Source organism: Vulpes lagopus, chromosome 7, assembly GCF_018345385.1.
Source record: "Vulpes lagopus strain Blue_001 chromosome 7, ASM1834538v1, whole genome shotgun sequence".
Lineage (NCBI taxonomy): Eukaryota > Metazoa > Chordata > Mammalia > Carnivora > Canidae > Vulpes > Vulpes lagopus.
The window spans coordinates 83009567-83027462 of record NC_054830.1 but is presented as its reverse complement, the minus strand read 5'-3'; the positions used below and the strand labels follow the sequence as shown (position 1 = coordinate 83027462).

The 17896-nt window shown below is 38.2% G+C and overlaps 1 protein-coding gene across 1 annotated transcript in view; it reads right to left on the bottom strand.

Moving 5' to 3' along the window:
• The window catches only part of DDX58 (DExD/H-box helicase 58), a 42223-nt gene that overhangs the window by 11422 nt on the left and 12905 nt on the right, over positions 1 to 17896 (bottom strand). Inside the window, exons 3-13 of the mRNA XM_041762779.1 lie at positions 17377 to 17558; positions 16250 to 16397; positions 14962 to 15075; positions 13435 to 13533; positions 12865 to 13018; positions 11663 to 11921; positions 9354 to 9516; positions 7392 to 7511; positions 3861 to 4018; positions 2759 to 2894; positions 1845 to 1993 (exon numbers count right to left, since the gene is read on the bottom strand). Of these exons, the coding sequence (XP_041618713.1) occupies positions 1845 to 1993; positions 2759 to 2894; positions 3861 to 4018; positions 7392 to 7511; positions 9354 to 9516; positions 11663 to 11921; positions 12865 to 13018; positions 13435 to 13533; positions 14962 to 15075; positions 16250 to 16397; positions 17377 to 17558 (1682 nt within the window). The remainder of the gene's footprint in view (positions 1 to 1844; positions 1994 to 2758; positions 2895 to 3860; positions 4019 to 7391; positions 7512 to 9353; positions 9517 to 11662; positions 11922 to 12864; positions 13019 to 13434; positions 13534 to 14961; positions 15076 to 16249; positions 16398 to 17376; positions 17559 to 17896) is intronic.

The following is a 17896-nucleotide window of genomic DNA, read 5'->3' as shown; positions in this document are numbered from 1 at the left end:
TCTATTAGCTGGCAACAAGCAACTAAAAGTACAATTTACAATAGTATTAAAAAATTCACAGGTTTAAATCTAGCAATATATGTGCAGAATATGTATGCTGAAAATGATGAAACGGTGATAAAAGAAACCAAAGAAGATGTGGTAGGTGGCCTCTCAGGTGGCTCCCAGTAATCTCTACCCCTGGTCTTCAGATTCTTGTATAATCCCTTCCCTTCAAGCATGAACTGAACTTATTACTGACCTGCTTCTAATGAATGAAAAATGGAAGGGGTCATCACTTCCAAGTCAAAGTTACAAAATGACTACTATAATCTCCATATTAGGCATACTCTGAATCTTTCTTTGGTCACTCACTCTAGAGGAGGCCAGCTGCCATGCTCTGAGGCAGCCCTGTGGAAAGGCCCACATGAGTGAGCTTAGAAGCACATCTTCTGAGGTCTGGCAATAGGCAGATAGGTATGGTTGGAAGTTGAGCCTCTCAGGTAGAACCTTGAGATGACTCAACAGCCTGGAGAGAGATCTTGAGCCAGAAACATCCAGTTATTTCCAGATTCCCAATCCATAGATATTGTAAGATAATAGATGTCCGTTGTTTCTATCCACTAAGTTTTGAGGTAATTTGTTTTCAGTAATAGGTAACTAATACAGAAACTCTATATAAATGAAGAGAGAGAGGTATGGATTGGAAGACTCCATATTGTCAAGATGTTACTTTTCCCCAATTTTATCTATTGATTCAATGCAATCCCAAACAAAATCCCAGCAGATTTTTTTTCATATATATGAATGAGCTGATTCTAAAATATAATTGAAAAGGCAAAAGAAGATAGCTAAAACAATTTTGAAAAAAGGAAAAAAGTTGAAGGACTCACACTATAAAGCTAATCAAGATAATATGGGATGTGCAGAGGATAAATGGATATAGATGAATGAAACTGAACAGAAAATCCAGAAATATGCCTACATAAATACAGTCAACTGATTTTTTAAGAAGTTACAAAGGCAATTCAATGGAGAAAGGACATTCTTTTCCACACACAGTGCTGCAGCAACTGGATATCCATATACAAAAAGAAAAAAAGCATCTCAACCCCTAACTCAAAATGGATTGTAGACCTAAACGTAAAATGAAGAACTATAAAACTTCGAGAAGGTAACAAAGAAAATCTTTGTGATCTTGAGTAAACAAAGGGTTCAAATATACAGTACCAAAAGCACAATCCACAAAAAGAAAAAATTGATAAAGTAGGCTTTGTAAAAAGTTAAAATTTTCTATTTATAAAAGAAACTGTTCAGAGAATTAAAAGACCAGAAGAAAATATTTACAAATCACATTTCTGACAGAGGAATTTTGTCAGAATATATTTAAAAACTTTCAAACACTCAACAATAACATGGTAAACAACTCAATGAAATCTTGTTTTAAAATGGGCAAAAGATGTGAAGAGTCACTTCACCAAAGAAGATATATGGATGGTTAATAAGTTCATAAAAAATGTTCAACGGCATTAGTTCAAACGCAAACATAGTGAAATGAACATTCAAACCCTAGTGAGATACCACCACATGCCCAAAGAATGGCTAAATTTTTTTTAATTGACAAAAAAAATTTTAAAGTATGAAATCCTTACTCTATAGGTACCAAGACTTACTATAAACTAAAGTGATTACGATAGTGAGGTATTAGTGTGTAAGGATAAACAAACAGATAATCAGAACATAATACATAGTCCAGAAACAGACCCACATATATATGGGTGAGTACAGAGCCGTGAGGAAAGAACACTCTTTCCAGTAAAATGGTACTACGTCCATTTGTTATCCACAAGAAGAAAGAAGCTTACATCCACAAGTGCTCTGGTTTTCACAAAGAGGATAGTTCTACTCTCTGGGTTTAAGTGGTACTCCTCTTGCAAGATGAAGGAGAGATCTTTGAGTTTAGGGTTCTCATTGCTGAGATCCATGGAAATACTTTCCAATTCCTGCAGCTTTTCTGTAAAAGGGGAATATTCTATAAATGGCTTATAAATTCTAGAAATTTAGAACACACTGTGACCTTTAGCTACAGTTCAAACCGTTAATCTCTCAATCTCTGACCAGAATCTTAAGGGTAATAGCCACTGCTTTAATGCATACAATAAACGCAGCAATCAATGCATAGTTGTTTTTCCCCAGACAGCTAGATGCTCAATGTATAACAGCACATAACTGGGCTACACTTTTGTATACTAAATACTTGATATAGGCCAAACAAACTTATTAGCAGTAATTACCTTTGGGGCAAAAATTTTGAGAGAGGGAGAAGGATTTACTTTTCATTTCAAATATTCAAGTATTTTTCTTAATACAAAAGCAGTGGGATTATGGGCCATCTTAGTTTTCTTCTTTATATAGAAGTATACATAAATTAAAATCTCTTTAATACCATTAAAACGCTTTCTTTGCATTTTTAAAGCTTTGTTAAATTACTAAAATTTTAACAAAAAAAAAATGCCACTACTGATTATAATTTCCATGGGATGTATCCTTTACAAATCCTATTTTTCCTTCTTCAAAATAAGAAATAGTATAAGCAGCAGATTTTTTCCATTAGTAGCAGATTTTACTGAAGCTTAATAATCCTGCTGTCCACAGTTATCTTCATAAGCCCAGGACAACTCCTTGAGCATCACTGTATGCTAAATATAATACAATGTAAATATCCTGCCACTGGAGTCACCAGGCTCCAATAGCTTCCTCCTCTGGAAACATTACCCACCTTCGAATCTACAAGTGAGATGCTGCTCAATCTCATCAAATCCTGCTGCTCGGACATCAGTGAAGAAGTCTTTCAAGTAATCCAGAGCATCTTTCATTCGTGCATGCTCATTGATAATGAGGGCATCATTATATTTCTGTTTAAAATGAAAATTGAGTTTCAGTGTGTTTCCAATGTCTAATGCATTTGTTGTACTGAAATTCAATTAGCTGTACTTAGCATGGAATTAATTTTTAAAATAAACTCTTCTTAAATCTATTCCAACTTAGTTTTTTAAAGATGTTTCTAATGGTACTGCAATAAAACCTTTGAACCAAATACTATTTAAAATATCTTAATTAGCTAGAATCATTAATTAATTAGGATCATTTTGGATTCTAGAATTCCACCTTGGAGGAGAAAGAAAATTACAAGAAAAATGCATGTCAAAGATTAAAAAACAGAAAACAAAAGCAAATCAACTTCCACATCAACTTGCCTCGTGATTCAGACATTCAACTTAATCTCTTCATACATCCAGAGCCATCACTGAATTGCAACTGCACCGTTCAGAATGATGGTGCTAACTACCTACACCAAATATTCAACTAGGTTCATTAAAATTCTATAAATGCATACTGACTGAGTCCATTTTTAAATATTTTCAACAGCGTGATAAACAGAGGTGATGTTTGTTGTTTCTTAACTTCTTGGTTAACTGGAAAACGACCAAGGACCCTGTATTTCTGAGCATGTGGCTTTGCCAAAGGTAAGAAAATATATGCTTCAAGGTAAGGCAATAGGAGATACTTACTGAACTTTCAAGATGGCTGTCATCATCCCTCAACTTTTTCCAATCGTGTCAATAATGGGAATGCTAGAGGCACATGGTATAGCACCCTAGCCTTTGTTTCTATCCTGTGGCTGCTAGTATTAAGTTTCAGTAAGCAGACAGAGAAGATGCTGAATGGGATAACTTTAAAGTTTGCCTCATAGGAAGCCCTCGGAAAATTCCTAAATGAGCTCTTGAAACAGAGTGAAAAGTTGATGTTCTCTTGGCTCCCAGAGCAAAGCTCCCAGTAGGTGCTACACACTAACATATGTCTGCAAAAAAGTCACATACCCGCAAGTGGGAAGTGTACAAAAACAGTGCTTTACAAATCCTGCTCTCTTCATCTTTGTTAGGCAACTGAAACACCATGCATGCCTTCTGAACAGAAACGATCCATTGTTCATATTTCTGTGTTCCAAAATTCCTATTTTGAATTTGAGATACATTTTCTGGAAAAAAAAAAAGTTTTTTATGGTGCCATATGGTCAGTCATTTAAAGTGAGCATGCCTAAGCATGCCTCATACTCAAATTTTCTTTCTTACTCTCTGTAAGCAGAGTATTCCTCCTGAAATATTTGGTTTCCAGCAAAGTGTATCTGTGTTTGCATATGATTGCTTACTGAATACTTTCTCTGCACCATGAATCAAAGTGTCTTACACTAATAATTTCATTTTCACAAACCTCTGAGGTAGATGTTATATTGTACAGGCGAGGAAACCATTAGCTCAGAAAAGCAAAGCAATTTACCCAAAGTGACATAGCTAGTACCTGGGGGGAATGCAGGAATGCAAAGCCAGGTGTGTCTGATACCCAAGCCTTACCAGCTCTGTGAGCTGACAACCAAAGCAGCCCAGAAGTAAAACAATGGGCATGAAAATATCTAACTTTGCCTTTAAAAAATGAAGCAGTAAATAAAAATAATAGATCTCATGAGCTTCATAGGAAGATATTTAAAAGCAAGAAAGACAGAACTCAACAAAGCCTACTTTGCCTTGCTATGAACTTAAGCCACCTGATTTCCACAGCACCATTCACAGGGTGGAGCAAAGAAGAGGCTCTCAAAAGATGCTTGTCATGGAGGCTTCTGTATGTGTACATCTCCTAAGCTACACCTCAGTTGCTCCGTCCAAAAATTGAGCATCTGTTGTGGTCCAGGCTGTGTGTGTGTGTGCAGGGTGCTGGTGGTAAAAAGATGCAGAAGATAGAAGCCTGTTCTCGAGCGGCTCAAGTCTGTGAGTTACTCTGGGATCAGATCTTCAGGGCTCACTGGGAAAGAGCACAGTATAGTAAAACTCACAGCCAAGAGCTATATTTCCAGGTTAAATTGCTCTTCTCACCCATTCATGTTTAACAGGAGAAACAAAGGAGGTTATTCAAAATGCATTGACATGCTTCTTTCCCAGCCCCAACTACAAACAAGGTAGCCAGCAGTAAACTAGATGAATTAACAAGTATTTCTTGAATGTGAATAGGTATGAAAATGACCTAAGCAATCTGGAAATGAACAGTTCACAGGATGTGGACTGGGGAAAAGGTGGAGGGTAGGGAGTTAGAAGTGGGAGGAATAAGAAGGTAGAAATTCATATCCCTCCACCCTTCTGCTACCTTCCCAGTTCAGACCATGTTCTAATGTTCCTGAATAAAATAACGGCCTCCTAACTGGTCTCCCTACTTTTTGCCTTGTTCCCTCTAATCCACTCCACTCAGCAGCTAGAGGTAATTTCTAAATTTGCAGAGGAAACACTTTGCTACCCCACTACTTAAAAGCCTTTAGTGGAATCCTCTGGCCAAAATCCTACTCGGCTCCCAGGACCCTCTGTGATCTAGCCTCTGCCTGCTTCTGATTCTCATCTCTAGCTGCTCCACTTCCAGCATCTGTCAGAACTAACAGAAGTCCTCATACTCTCTCTGCTTTCCTGGCCTTTGCACATGTTTTTCCTTCCGCCTGAAACACCACCCACCTACCCCTATGCTGTTGCTTTATTATTACTTTATCTTTATTATTACTTATCTAATTTTGGCTTTACCATTGGACTGGAAATACCACAGGGAAGGAGCTATGTCTCAGTCTCAGGGTCCATGCTATGTTCCCACCACCTGGCATATTGCTCAGCACCAAGTAAATGACAAGTGAATGAATACGTTCAACGTACTGCTAAATCAAAGGATTCAAGCAGGGAAAGAGTAGAAGGTAAAACTGGAAAGATGAGTAGAACCAGATTGTGCAGGCCGGGGTCAGACTGGCAGGTTAGAGGCTTAGAGAGCTTTGCTTATAAGGCAGAGAGGTTCAAGCAGGATCCTGACATGATAAAACTGGTATTTCAGAAAGACCACCCAGGGGCAGCCGAGGTGGCTCAGCGGTTTAGCACTGCCTTCAGCCGAGGGCCTGATCCAGGAGACCAGGAATCAAGTCCCATGTCAGGCTCCCTGCATGGAGCCTGCTTCTCCCTCTGCCTTGTGTCTCTGCCTCTCTCTCTCTCTCTCTCTCTCTCTCTCTCTGTCTCTCATGAATAAATAAATAAAATCTTTAAGAGAAAGAAAGACCACCCAGGTAATGGGAGGCTGATTGGAAAAGTGAGTGGGGTTAGGGGTGGGTGAAACAGCCAGACAGCTGTTACACTAAGTCCTAAATCAAAATGTGAAAGAGGAGGAGAAAAGAAAAAGCAAAATAAATGTGAGTAAAGGTGAATTCACAAATTCAGCATCTCCAACACTGTTCCTAGTTCTGGAACCAGCACTACTCACTGGTATACCTATAAGGGTACATGCCAGAAGCTTGGTGGAGGTCACCCCTACTCCCAACTCAGAACCAGAAGCCATGAAATTGGAACGCTTCCTGTTTGCAACACTTGCTCAGCACGTGCCTCCTCCCTCCACCAGCCTGTCTTGACTGCCTCTGTTTGACTCTCTTTGTTCACTGATATCTTTATCACATCACAAATCAGTTTAAAATCTTTGGATGCTTCCCCCTGCTTTTAGAACAAAGTCAAACTCAGTTTGGCTACCAGGCCATTCCTGGTCTTGCCCCTGCCTCTCTCTTTAGTGTCACTCCTTTCTACCACTCGTGCATTAGGAGTACCATGAAATGGTTGCAGTTCCTAAAACTTTTTCTTCCTTTAAAGCCTTAATGCCTTTTCAGCCTCACTTGGTTATCTTTCCTTCTTAATTTGGCTGACTTTCAAGACTGTCTCAGGCATCATCCCACCCCAAAAGGCTTTCCCAAAGGCCCATCCAGGTAAAAGTTCCCACGTGCTCCCAGGGCACACAGGTGTCCCTCTGCCCTGCCGTGTGGAAGCTACTCACATCTGACTCTCATTATTTAGCTGTGAGTTCCCTGAGGATGGGACTATGTCTTTAACCTTGTTATTTCCATTAGCTGGCACAATGAATATCTGGTGAATGAATGAAAGAACAAAAGAGAGAAGAATAGAACTTGGTAACTTCATGAGAGAGTCTCAAAAGAAGAAAGAATCAAAGATCACTGCCTATTTCAATCTGAGCCATCAAGGAAATGGTGGTTTCTTTCATATAAAGGGGGAAATCAGAACAGAAAACTAATCGGAAGATTAAGAAAGCCATGAACTGATTTAAACATGGTATTTTTGGGTATGTGTATCCACATAGATTTACTGTGGATTTAAAAAGAAAAAAAAAAAACAAGGACTAAAGGAGGACATAATGAGGAGGTTCCCAAATAACCTATAATCAAGAAGTTAACCTCTTGATATGGTCTTAAGACCGTCTGAACTAAAGAGATGCAAAAAGAGAACACTATATGGCTATTCCTAAGTGGAGAGAACATAAAATGAGATTTATCTCACCGAGAGTTATGGTACCGAGTTCATCAAAGACATTCTTTGCCAGACTCTCTGTCTCCCTCATCAGCTGAGATATGATGCATTTAAATCTGTCAGTAGTCCGTGATTCCACTTTCCTGAAAACTAGAGCCATGAAAATAAAGTGAGTATTTTTTAGGAAGAACACATCATAGTTCAAAGTAGGCATCTGCACACGTTTCTCTGCCTGTTACCTCCTCTGCAAGATCTGAGGCTCACGGGGAGATTGTCTAAAGGATATATCAAATGTTCAGAAACTTGGCAATAGCTCCCTGGTGCTTACTGCACAGATCCTAACATCTCTGTCTTTCATGATCTGGGTCTAATCCAACTTTTTATTCTGCTTTTCCTGTTACTCAACATGGAGCCTCTACTCTGACAAGGCTGGTATCCATCTTATCTCTGCAAATACAACACATTTTAACCCTCTCTTCTTTGATTTTCTCCTTTCCCACTCAACCCCCTGAAGTGCTCACACTTCCTAAAATTCAGTACTATATTATTTTGGCAGAAAGTTATTAACTGCCTACCATGTGCCATATTCTGGAGATCAACAATTGAAAAGTACACAACCTGTGCTCACAGAAGACTGTATCCTCTTCTGGGCAGAGAAAGATACATAGCCAAATAATCACAGTGAAGTGCTGTAACATTAAGTATATGAAAGGTGTCATGGAGCACAAGGAAAAGAATCTCTTATTCTTTCAAGGGAGGAAGTGTTGTGGGATAAATAGGGGAAGAGGAGTGGAGGAAACACTGATACTCTTGAGGAACCAGAGGTATGCAACATGGTTGGACTTATGGGAGGGGGAGATGAAGCACAGAGGGCAGAAGGGACTTGAGGGGCACCTGGGTGGCTCAGTGGCTGAGCATCTGCCTTTGGCTCAGATTGTGATCCTGGGGTCCTGGGATCAAGTCCTGCAGGCAGGAGCCTGCTTCTCCCTCTGCCTATGTCTCTGCCTCTCTCTCTCCCTGTGTCTTCTCATGAATAAATAAATTAAAAATCTTTAAAAAAAAAAAAGAGAGAAATTTGTACTTGATACTGAAAAGTTTAGATTGGCTACCTTCCTTAAACTCTTTACAGGAAGCTCCCAGAAAGGAACTGAACTGCCTCTCCTTGGCTATTTCATGTGTATTTGTTCTGCTTTATACAGTCATACAACTATCCCCAGAGCAAGGATGAAGGCATATATGTCTCCTCTCCCACTTTCCCCTGCTGGGTTAGTATAGCATTGGAATTTATTAAATATTTGCTAGTCAATCTTTTTAAAAAAAAATCCTATTCTGATCTGCTGAGAAAAAATATGATGAACTAAGATTAATTTAATTTCAACCCAAATCATCAGATACATATTCATTTTTTAAAGGTTTTTTATGTATTTATTCATGAGAGACACAGAAAGAGAGAGGCAGAGACACAGGCAGAGGGAGAAGCAGGCTCCATGCAGGGAGCCCAATGTAGGACTCGAACCCAGGACTCCAGGATCACGTCCTGGGCCAAAGGCAGGCACTAAACTGCTGAGCCACCCAGGGATCCCCAGATACATATTCAAATAATGAATGGCCACACAGTATCCTTCCTCCTTAGGAATGCAACACAGGGAAGGACTGAGACCAGCTCTTGGCCATTTATGTGATTTGATTTTCTCATCACATCTCTTTTGCTGTCAGTATCCTTATAAGAACTTTATCAAAAACAAAAAAAGAACTGAATCAAACTGAAGAGTAAGAATGTTTGCTTTCGACAATCCACTCCTGAAGTTCACCCACTGATGAAGAGCTCAGCTGAGAAGAGAGGCATGAAATGTAATTATTTCCCAAATTTGGGGTTAAATATTTTCTACTAAACAGAAAAAGTAAAAATTCAGTATTCATTCAAATGGCTCCGAACTAAGAAAAGCAGAGGGTAACAAAGTCCTGAAGGGCTTGTTACTGGATTCCACTTACACTTCTGGGGCTTATAAATAATTTCTTCCAATTCCTCCAAGTTGTCTTTGACTGTTGCTATCACTGATGTGTCAAGAGAAGCACACAGTTTGCAGATATATTCCATGGCTTCCATTGTGTTTTTGGCATCCCCGATGCCAACTGAGGCAGTCAGCCCAACAACCTATGAGGAGCATTCCAAATTGTCAGACATCTGGAAAACAGCATGCCATTTCCACAATCCCCCATGCAACCCTTTCCTGCTAAAGTAGGGTTTTGGTTTTTTATTTGTTTGTTTGTTTCTTACTAATTTCTTTTTTTTTAAATATTTTATTTATTTATTTATTCATGAGAGAGAGAGAGGCAGAGACACAGGCAGAGGGAGAAGCAGGCTCCATGCAGGAAGCCTGATGTGGGACTCGATCCCGGGACCCCAGGATCACACACTGGGCTGAAGGCAGGCGTTAAACCGCTGAGCCACCCACGGATCCCCCTTACTAGTTTAATATAAAGCACAAGAACACTATTTTTTCCCCTGATGTTCTCTAAGATATTTCAAATGGAAAGTCCCCACCAGGCAAAGCAGTGAATAAATGCAGGATTTTCAAATGCACAAGTTTTCAAATGAACACGAATTAGCTAAAAAACCAAGAGCAGAAACACTCTCAAGGCAGGACTTTTCTCTATTCCTATGTCCTCCATGATGTGTAGAACAACATACTATAAGAACAGGGACTAAAATCAGACACAACTTCATTCTAAACTCAACCATGCCACACTGGCGGTGGATCATTGGACAAGTATCTTCAGTTCTCTCTCTCTCTTTCTCTTTTTTTTTTTTTTTTTTTTGGTGCTGAAACCTGGGATCGAACTTCAGCTCTCTTTAAGGCTGGGAAACAATAGCTATTTAAAATGGCAGGTGTGTTATCATAGGATATCATAGGCAGGTGTTATCATAGGATAACATTTGTAAAAAAAAAATTAACTTAATGGTCACCTAACAATTTATACCTTACTCAAATAGCCACTCAGTAAATACTGAATAGTTGACTCATTAGCAAGGAATCTAATTAACCAGCATTTTTTTCTAGAAGAAGCTGTAAGATATGTGCTTGCTACGGAATTTTGTCTATGGGTACTATACGAATTTCTTCTGTTTCCGACACAGGTAGTTATTAGGGCTAGAGAACTTTACCCATTGTGATATTGGTATATTAACTATAAAGTCATGGTTTCCAACTTCATCTGGATCCCCAATATGACCAAGCAATTCTTCTATATATTCCTCTTGATTCTCTCATTTCAAATCCTCTCCATGCACTCTGAGCTCCCTCCCCATTCCCATCCTGATTATTCTCAGCAAATTATCTACCTCTCATTTAAAAGAGATATTAAATGCCAGGGATTCCCTACCTTTCCTGTCCCCAACTCAGAACTACCCTCTCATCTTTACTCTTCTCACACCCTCACCTCTGATGATGCCAAAAATGCTCTCCTGCACATACCTGCCTACTTATCCCATACCCTCTGGTCTCTCCTAGAATCTTGTTCTATTGATCATTCCCTCTATTCCACTCTGCCTCACCTACTGCTATTTACCACTTCACATTCCACACTCAAATGATACTGAAGAGCTTCAGGGCTCTTGGGCACACCATGTTCTCTCATACCTCTGTGCCTCCAGACACACAGTAGCCTTTCCTGAAAACCATCCAACTATCCACCTTGTACATTCTTCTTAGTTTTTGCCTAACTTCTGTTGGGTCTTGGCTCACTCTCATAGCACACTTACGAGTTTTCACTTCTCTTCTGACTATACCTTGTACCATGTCCATAGTATGCCATCACCATATATTGTGACATAATTCTTACATGTCTGGTTCCCCATGAAACTTAAATTGTTTGAGGTATATGCCTTTTTATATATGTAGCCCCAGTGCCTAGCACAGTGGATAACACAAAGGGGCACCTAATGCATATTTATTAAGTAAATAAATGAATGAACAAATCAAAATTAATCAATGAGGGACACCTAGGTGGCTCAGCAGTTGAACATCTGCCTTTGGCTCAGGGCATAATCCTAGGGTCCAGGATCAAGTCCTACATTGGGCTCCTTGCGAGGAACCTCCTTCTCCCTCTATCCATGTCTTTGCCTGTGTCTCTCATGGATAAGTAAATAAAATCTTAAAAAAATGAAAAATTAATCAATGAGCTAGATGATATGGACTTAGGACCTGAGAAGACTATCCTCAATGTGGTCAGTAGGGTAAGAAAATAAGACTTTAAAAGGTTATGGCTCTTCTGAGGAATCCATCTGATTCTGGAGATACCTGAGGCAGTGGGTCTGAAGATCCTCCAAGTTTCTGATCTAGATAATTAAACATGATCATATTGTAAGGATGGTGTTTACTGGTGTTGTGACATTCATCAAATATCATCAAAGTAAAGACAGAGAGTGATGGAATAGTCCCATTTCTAAGGCAATTCACAAGAATCTGTGGAGTTAAAACGATGATGTCATTGTTCTCAACAATCTGTTCCACTGAGATATTCTCAGATGTTGCTCCAGAAATACCTGCAACTTTGTACCTGGGGAATGACAGAAATTCACTATTACCAACCATGATGTGGATGAGGGGTCACAAAGACATAAAACACTAAGTCAGAGCATCAACTAATTGAGTTCTCCCTAACTCCAAAAGGAATATATCTGGAGACAAGTGCTTAGCATGGAGCTATAAACATAGTAAATGGTTGATAAATGCAAGCTAGCTATAACTGCTAGTAGAGTATGTTAATTCCTTCAAGTCTTAAGAAAAAGTAGTAGGGGCACCTTGGTCTCAGTCAGTTAAGTCTCTGCCTTCAGCTCAGGTCATGATCCTGGGGTCCTGGGATCAAGCCCCATGTCAGGCTCTCTGCTCAGCAGGAAGCCTGCTTCTCACTCTCCCTCTGCCTGCCACTCCCCCTGTTTATACTCTCTCTCTGTCAAATAAATAAATAAAATCTTAAAAAAAATAAAGAAAATAGTACTTAAAAAAAAGAGTAATATTAAGGAAGTTATAAAATCATTAAAAAGTTAAATGTGAGGGCGCCCGGGTGGCTCAGTCAGTTAACCATCTGCCTTTGGCTCAGGTCATGATCCCAGGGTCCTGGGATTGAGCCTGGCATTGGGCTCCCTGCTCAGTGGGGAGTCTGCTTCTCCCTCTCCCTCAGCCTGCCACTCTGCCTACTTGTGCTCTCTCTGTCAAATTAAAATCAACCGATCTTTAAAAAAAAGTTATATGTGTCATTTAAATGGAAAATTGATCTCAAGTCATTTACTCACTTGGCAAGAGCTAACCAAAGGAGTTTAGGATATCAAGCATACCTAACAAAACAGACTTGCATCCATGAAAAATTAATTACATCGAGATTACATAAAAGCTAAATCTTTTATACATTTTTTAATCCCAGCTTTTCAAAAATTAAAACTGAATACACACCAGTTACATGAAGCTAGAGAAAAAGAAATGGGACCAACTGTTATACCTACCCAAGTCTTTCAAAATATTTGGAGAACACAGAATTCTGCTGTTCATACACTGGGATTTGAATAGCAAAAAAGACAATCTTCCCCTTTTGTCCTTGGGGAAATTTTTTAAGATGATGTTCACATATAAGAAGGGCAACAAAGGTTTTTCCACAACCTTTTAACAAACAAAGAAAAAAAAAGAAAATATGTAACTGATATTATACTAGAATATTTCTACAGAAAGGTCATTATTTTTGGCTCCCCTAAAACCACTGCACCAACTAGTAAACTAAGAATGTCCATGGGTTAACTGCAGCAGAATTTATACCAGGACAGAAAAATGTCAAGCTACCTCCTAGGTAACATGCAAACAGTTAAGGCATAAAGCAAGCTAAAAGAGGGCATTTTTCTTTCTTTCCTCAGGTTCCTTAAAATACCTGGACACTATACTAATAGGAAAGTTTTCTCAAAAGATATACAGAACAAGGAAAAAATGGAAACTTGCCCATTTTATCCCAGTATTCAATAAAAGAAAAAAAAAATGAAGCAAACCCAGAAACAAACCACTGTAGGTAGTAGCAATCAACTTACCAGTAGGAGCACATATTATTGTATTTTTTCCTTCCTTAGCAGGCAAAGCAAGTTCTAGTTGGTAATTTCTTGGCTTCAGTGGGGTGCAAGTAGAAGCGGCTTATGTAATACAAAAGGAACAAAATTACCAAATAGTTACTGCTCTCAGGAATCAAGAAGAGCTATCTATCATCAAACAGACTGAAATTGACTTTAGCAAAAAGGCCTCATTTAAGAAAATTTAGAATCCTTGTCTCTTGTTAACCATTCCAGCTTCTGCATTGATATGAAGTCCAAAATTCTCCCTCAATGACAAAAGTACCAATGGCAAGAATTCTTTCAAAAAAGCCACAAAGATTTCTTTCTTAAATAATCTTGGAAGTCTAGTAAGGAGAAACTAAAGCAAGAATGGCCTAATTCAGGGCAAGACAGATGGCCACTGCTTAAAAGGAAATGCTATGTGGAACAAAACAACAAATCCCTCCTAGATCTCTGAAAAGCAATAAACTGTAAACATTGAATTTTCAAACCAATCTCTTGTTGAAGAGCAACCATGCTTTATAATTCTTCAGGTTCTCACATGGTATCTTCTCTCAATAGGACCAGAAGTTTCAAAAAATAACCAGAGGCTTTTTCTCACTAACATAAGCATATAGAATGTTACTGCTAGAAAAGACCTTAGAAATCATCTATTGACTCCAACCTATTTTAAAGAAAAGGAAAATTTCTAAAAGGTTAAGTGAGTTTACTAAGGTCCTTTACATGTCAGAAAAATTTAAAGCAACTTACATTCAGTGATTTTTACCCTGAAATAACAAAATACTTGTATCATTTGATTGCAGAAGTAATTCTTCTGCAAAAATGACATTTCTTCTGCAAAATCCTGGGGTCCTGGGATTTCTTCTCATACTACTCAGAATGTTTTCCCTGATGTCCTTATGTAAATAATATTTTACTGTGGCTCATTATGCAACTTTCTGGTCTCATGAAAAAATGCTTCTAGAAACAGAAGGTGGGCCTTATAACTAAGTATAGAGTACCTTTATGTAAATTAGAAAAAAAGAGAGCCTCTGGGAGGATACAGACTCTTGGTGCATTGTTTGGATCTCAAACTCAGCTAGGTACATTTGTGCAGTATACAAACATCAATAACTTACACTGCAGCCCTGGGACAGTAAGGAGAGTGAGCAAGCAAGTCACAAATAGAAGTATTTCTTTGGAGAGCAGGGCTGGTTTGGGATTTCACAGACACTAAGCTTCTGGGAGGACTCTTTTTGCGCTTGCATTTTCAATGTAGACATGCACAGATGTTCTTAGTGATGGAAGAAAATAAGGCTGACAACAGCTTTGTAAGAGAGAGACTAATATTTATAATTACAGAAAAAATATCTATTTTAATATAATTTATCTTTTCTTTTAAATAAATGATCTTTTCTTACTTCTCCTTAAAAAACTTTTCATAACACTGTGACTTTTAGCACTGTAAGATGTGTCCCCACACAAAAAAACCTGAAGAACATCGTTATGGAAAAGAACATTGCTGGGTACCTGAAGGTGGACATGGGTCCTGACTAAGATTCTGGCATTCTGGTTCTTCCTTATAGAAAATCTGTACTTCGGAAGTTTCTATTTCATCATCCTCAAGAACTTTCGGTTCAGCATCTGTATGAGACGAAAAAACATCTTAGACTCTTCATCTAATCTGATGATTTTCTCGACAGCGCAAGTCCTACAAAGAGGTTATAATACTAAAATTTTCAACTTCCATTCAGATTTCTTACAACTACTCCCTTCACCTTCTAAAACAATTAAAAGAATCTTTTTGAGGGATCCCTGGGTGGCACAGTGGGATCCCTGGGTGGTGCAGCGGTTTAGCCTTTGGCCCAGGGGGCGATCCTGGAGACCCGGGATCAAATCCCACGTCGGGCTCCCAGTGCATGGGGCCTGCTTCTCCCTCTGCCTCTCTCTCTCTCTCTCTCTCTCTCTCTCTCTCTCTCATAAATAAATAAATAAATAAATAAATAAATAAATAAATATTAAAAAAAAAAAAAAGAATCTTTTTGAGTGTGATGTCTCCATGTGGAGCCTGAGCTCCAATGTCATGGAGGCCTTTATTATTCAAAGTGTGGAACAAGGGCCAGCAATTTCCAGAACTTGTTAGAAATGCAGGCTCTTGTATCTCTGAGTCAGAATCTGCATTTTAACAAAATCTCCAGGTGATTCTCATGCACAGTAAAGAAGCACCACTTAGCAGACATTTATGGCTTCCATTCCTGACCTAACCCAAGAAATCAGATGTGTATTTATACAGACATTGTCTAGAACAACTTGTGATCTAAAGAAGCTTAGGAAAAGCAAAGACCAGTCAGTTGGATTACCAAACTCAGACTTTAAAAAACAATGCTCTGAGCAGATGTTAGCTTCAGGAAACCACATGATGGTACAGGTATCCTGAAGTTCGAACCTTTTACTCTAGAATTTTAAAGCTATTTCTCTGAAGATCTAAACCCAGAGAGTGAGCTCAGATTCTTCCTTCCCCAAATCCTTTGGGCTAGAGGGCTAATTCTGGGTGAAAGCAGTTTGCCCGGGTCCACCTTAAGGGTTATTTACAACTGAATTACTTCTGTAGGCAAGTTGCCACTTGTCTCCCAGAACTCAAATTTCATGCTGCTCTCTCACTAGAGATGTAGCCATGGGTCTCTGAAGGGCAAAATGCCTCTGACAGTGAGTGAAAGACAGGTGGGAATGGAAGAGACCCTAAGTAGAACTATGAAAAAGGTAGAGCATGTTTTCAGACCCTCCCAACCCTTTAGAGCTCTTCCCTGGAATATACTACCTTTGTCCACAATCCACAGTTGACTGAACTTGCTCTCTTCTGTCTCCAAAGCAAGTTTCAAAGTTTTGGGCCAGTTTTCCTTGTCTGATCTGAGAAGGCATTCAACCATTTTCTCCGCACCTGCCATCAGCCCCTTGTTGGAACAAATCTGAGCAAGACAACTGCAGTTGATCAATCAATCATTACAAAAGTTTTCCTTTTATGACTTTATTGAAGAAATACCAATTCCAGCACTATCTGATTTAAAATCATTCAGTCCTATGGTTCAATAGGTCTTATTCATGATCATTTTTGCCCCATCCAACACAGTGTCTTTTAAGACCCTCTTTCTTTTGTCTTTGTCTTTACACCTGGCATCGCTATGTCAAGCCAGGTGTTCTCAAGTCCTCTGAGATACTGTATCTATCATCATCAGCAATATTAAGAAACAATCCATTTGAAAACCATTCAAAATACGGGTATATTGGCATAGATATTTGGAAGAATATAACAAAATATTAACAATTTTTTTCAGGGTAGTGGGACCTACATGATTTTTATTATTAATCATAACTAAAATGTATTGAGAATTTATTATTATGTGTCTGGCATATGTAAGCACTTTACATATGTCATCATATATCATCTCATTTAATCCCCATAAAAATATCATGTTAATAAGGTACTATTATTATTTCCATTTTACACATGAAGAAATAGGTTTAAAAAAACTAACTTGCTTAAGATCTTACCACTAGTAAATGGTTGAACTAGGATTCTAACAAAATTTGTGTCCAGAGCCTGTAGGCTTAACCACTAGAATCTATAGCTTTTGTTTTATTTGCTAAACTGTTCAACTTTATTTAAATTTGCAAAGATATTATTCACAAAAGTAATAATTTTAACTAAAAATAGGACAAACCTGAAAAAAACTTGTGACATTAAAAATTACTTGATTCACAACCAAAAATACTATTCTAGGTAATTATGCCTTAGATTTGAAGACTTCTGTGGATTTCAATGATATTTCTCAAGTCAAAATCAGTGGAGAAAACCGAAAACATTTCCTATGTTCAAATAACTTCCCCCCAATTTAGTATTTTATATTAATTATAATTATATTAAATATATTAAACTAATTAAATTACCTGTATAATTTCTTCACATTCCTGACTAATTAAACATTCAGATATTTTAGGAAGAATATCATTTGGATTAACTGTAGTTTTAAATTCTGGTTGTAAACGCTTTAAAAGCAATCTATACTCCTCTAGACTTTCAATTTTTTGGAAATTCCAACTTTCAATTGCTTCATAAAGTCCAGAATAACCTGGAAAGAAGAAGAAAATGGGGGCTTTTATAAAACCAACTAAAAGACATTTCAAGATTATTATCATAGAAATCATGTTTGAATGTATAGTTAAGAGAACTCAAAAGAGATCTATAAATCACCTCAATAATTTAATGATCTTCCAAAAAGAAAATTCAACATTCATTATAGGCACCCAACATTTTAGGTCCTCTAACAACATTTATCATCTCTTGGGAGAAAGTACTAAGGATAATGTGAAGTCTTACTTTTGGTCTTAGTATAAAATTCTCCTTCCAAAGTGCACCATGGACTTTACCTACAACCTCTGACTTGTCTTCCAGTGAGTTGAATCATTA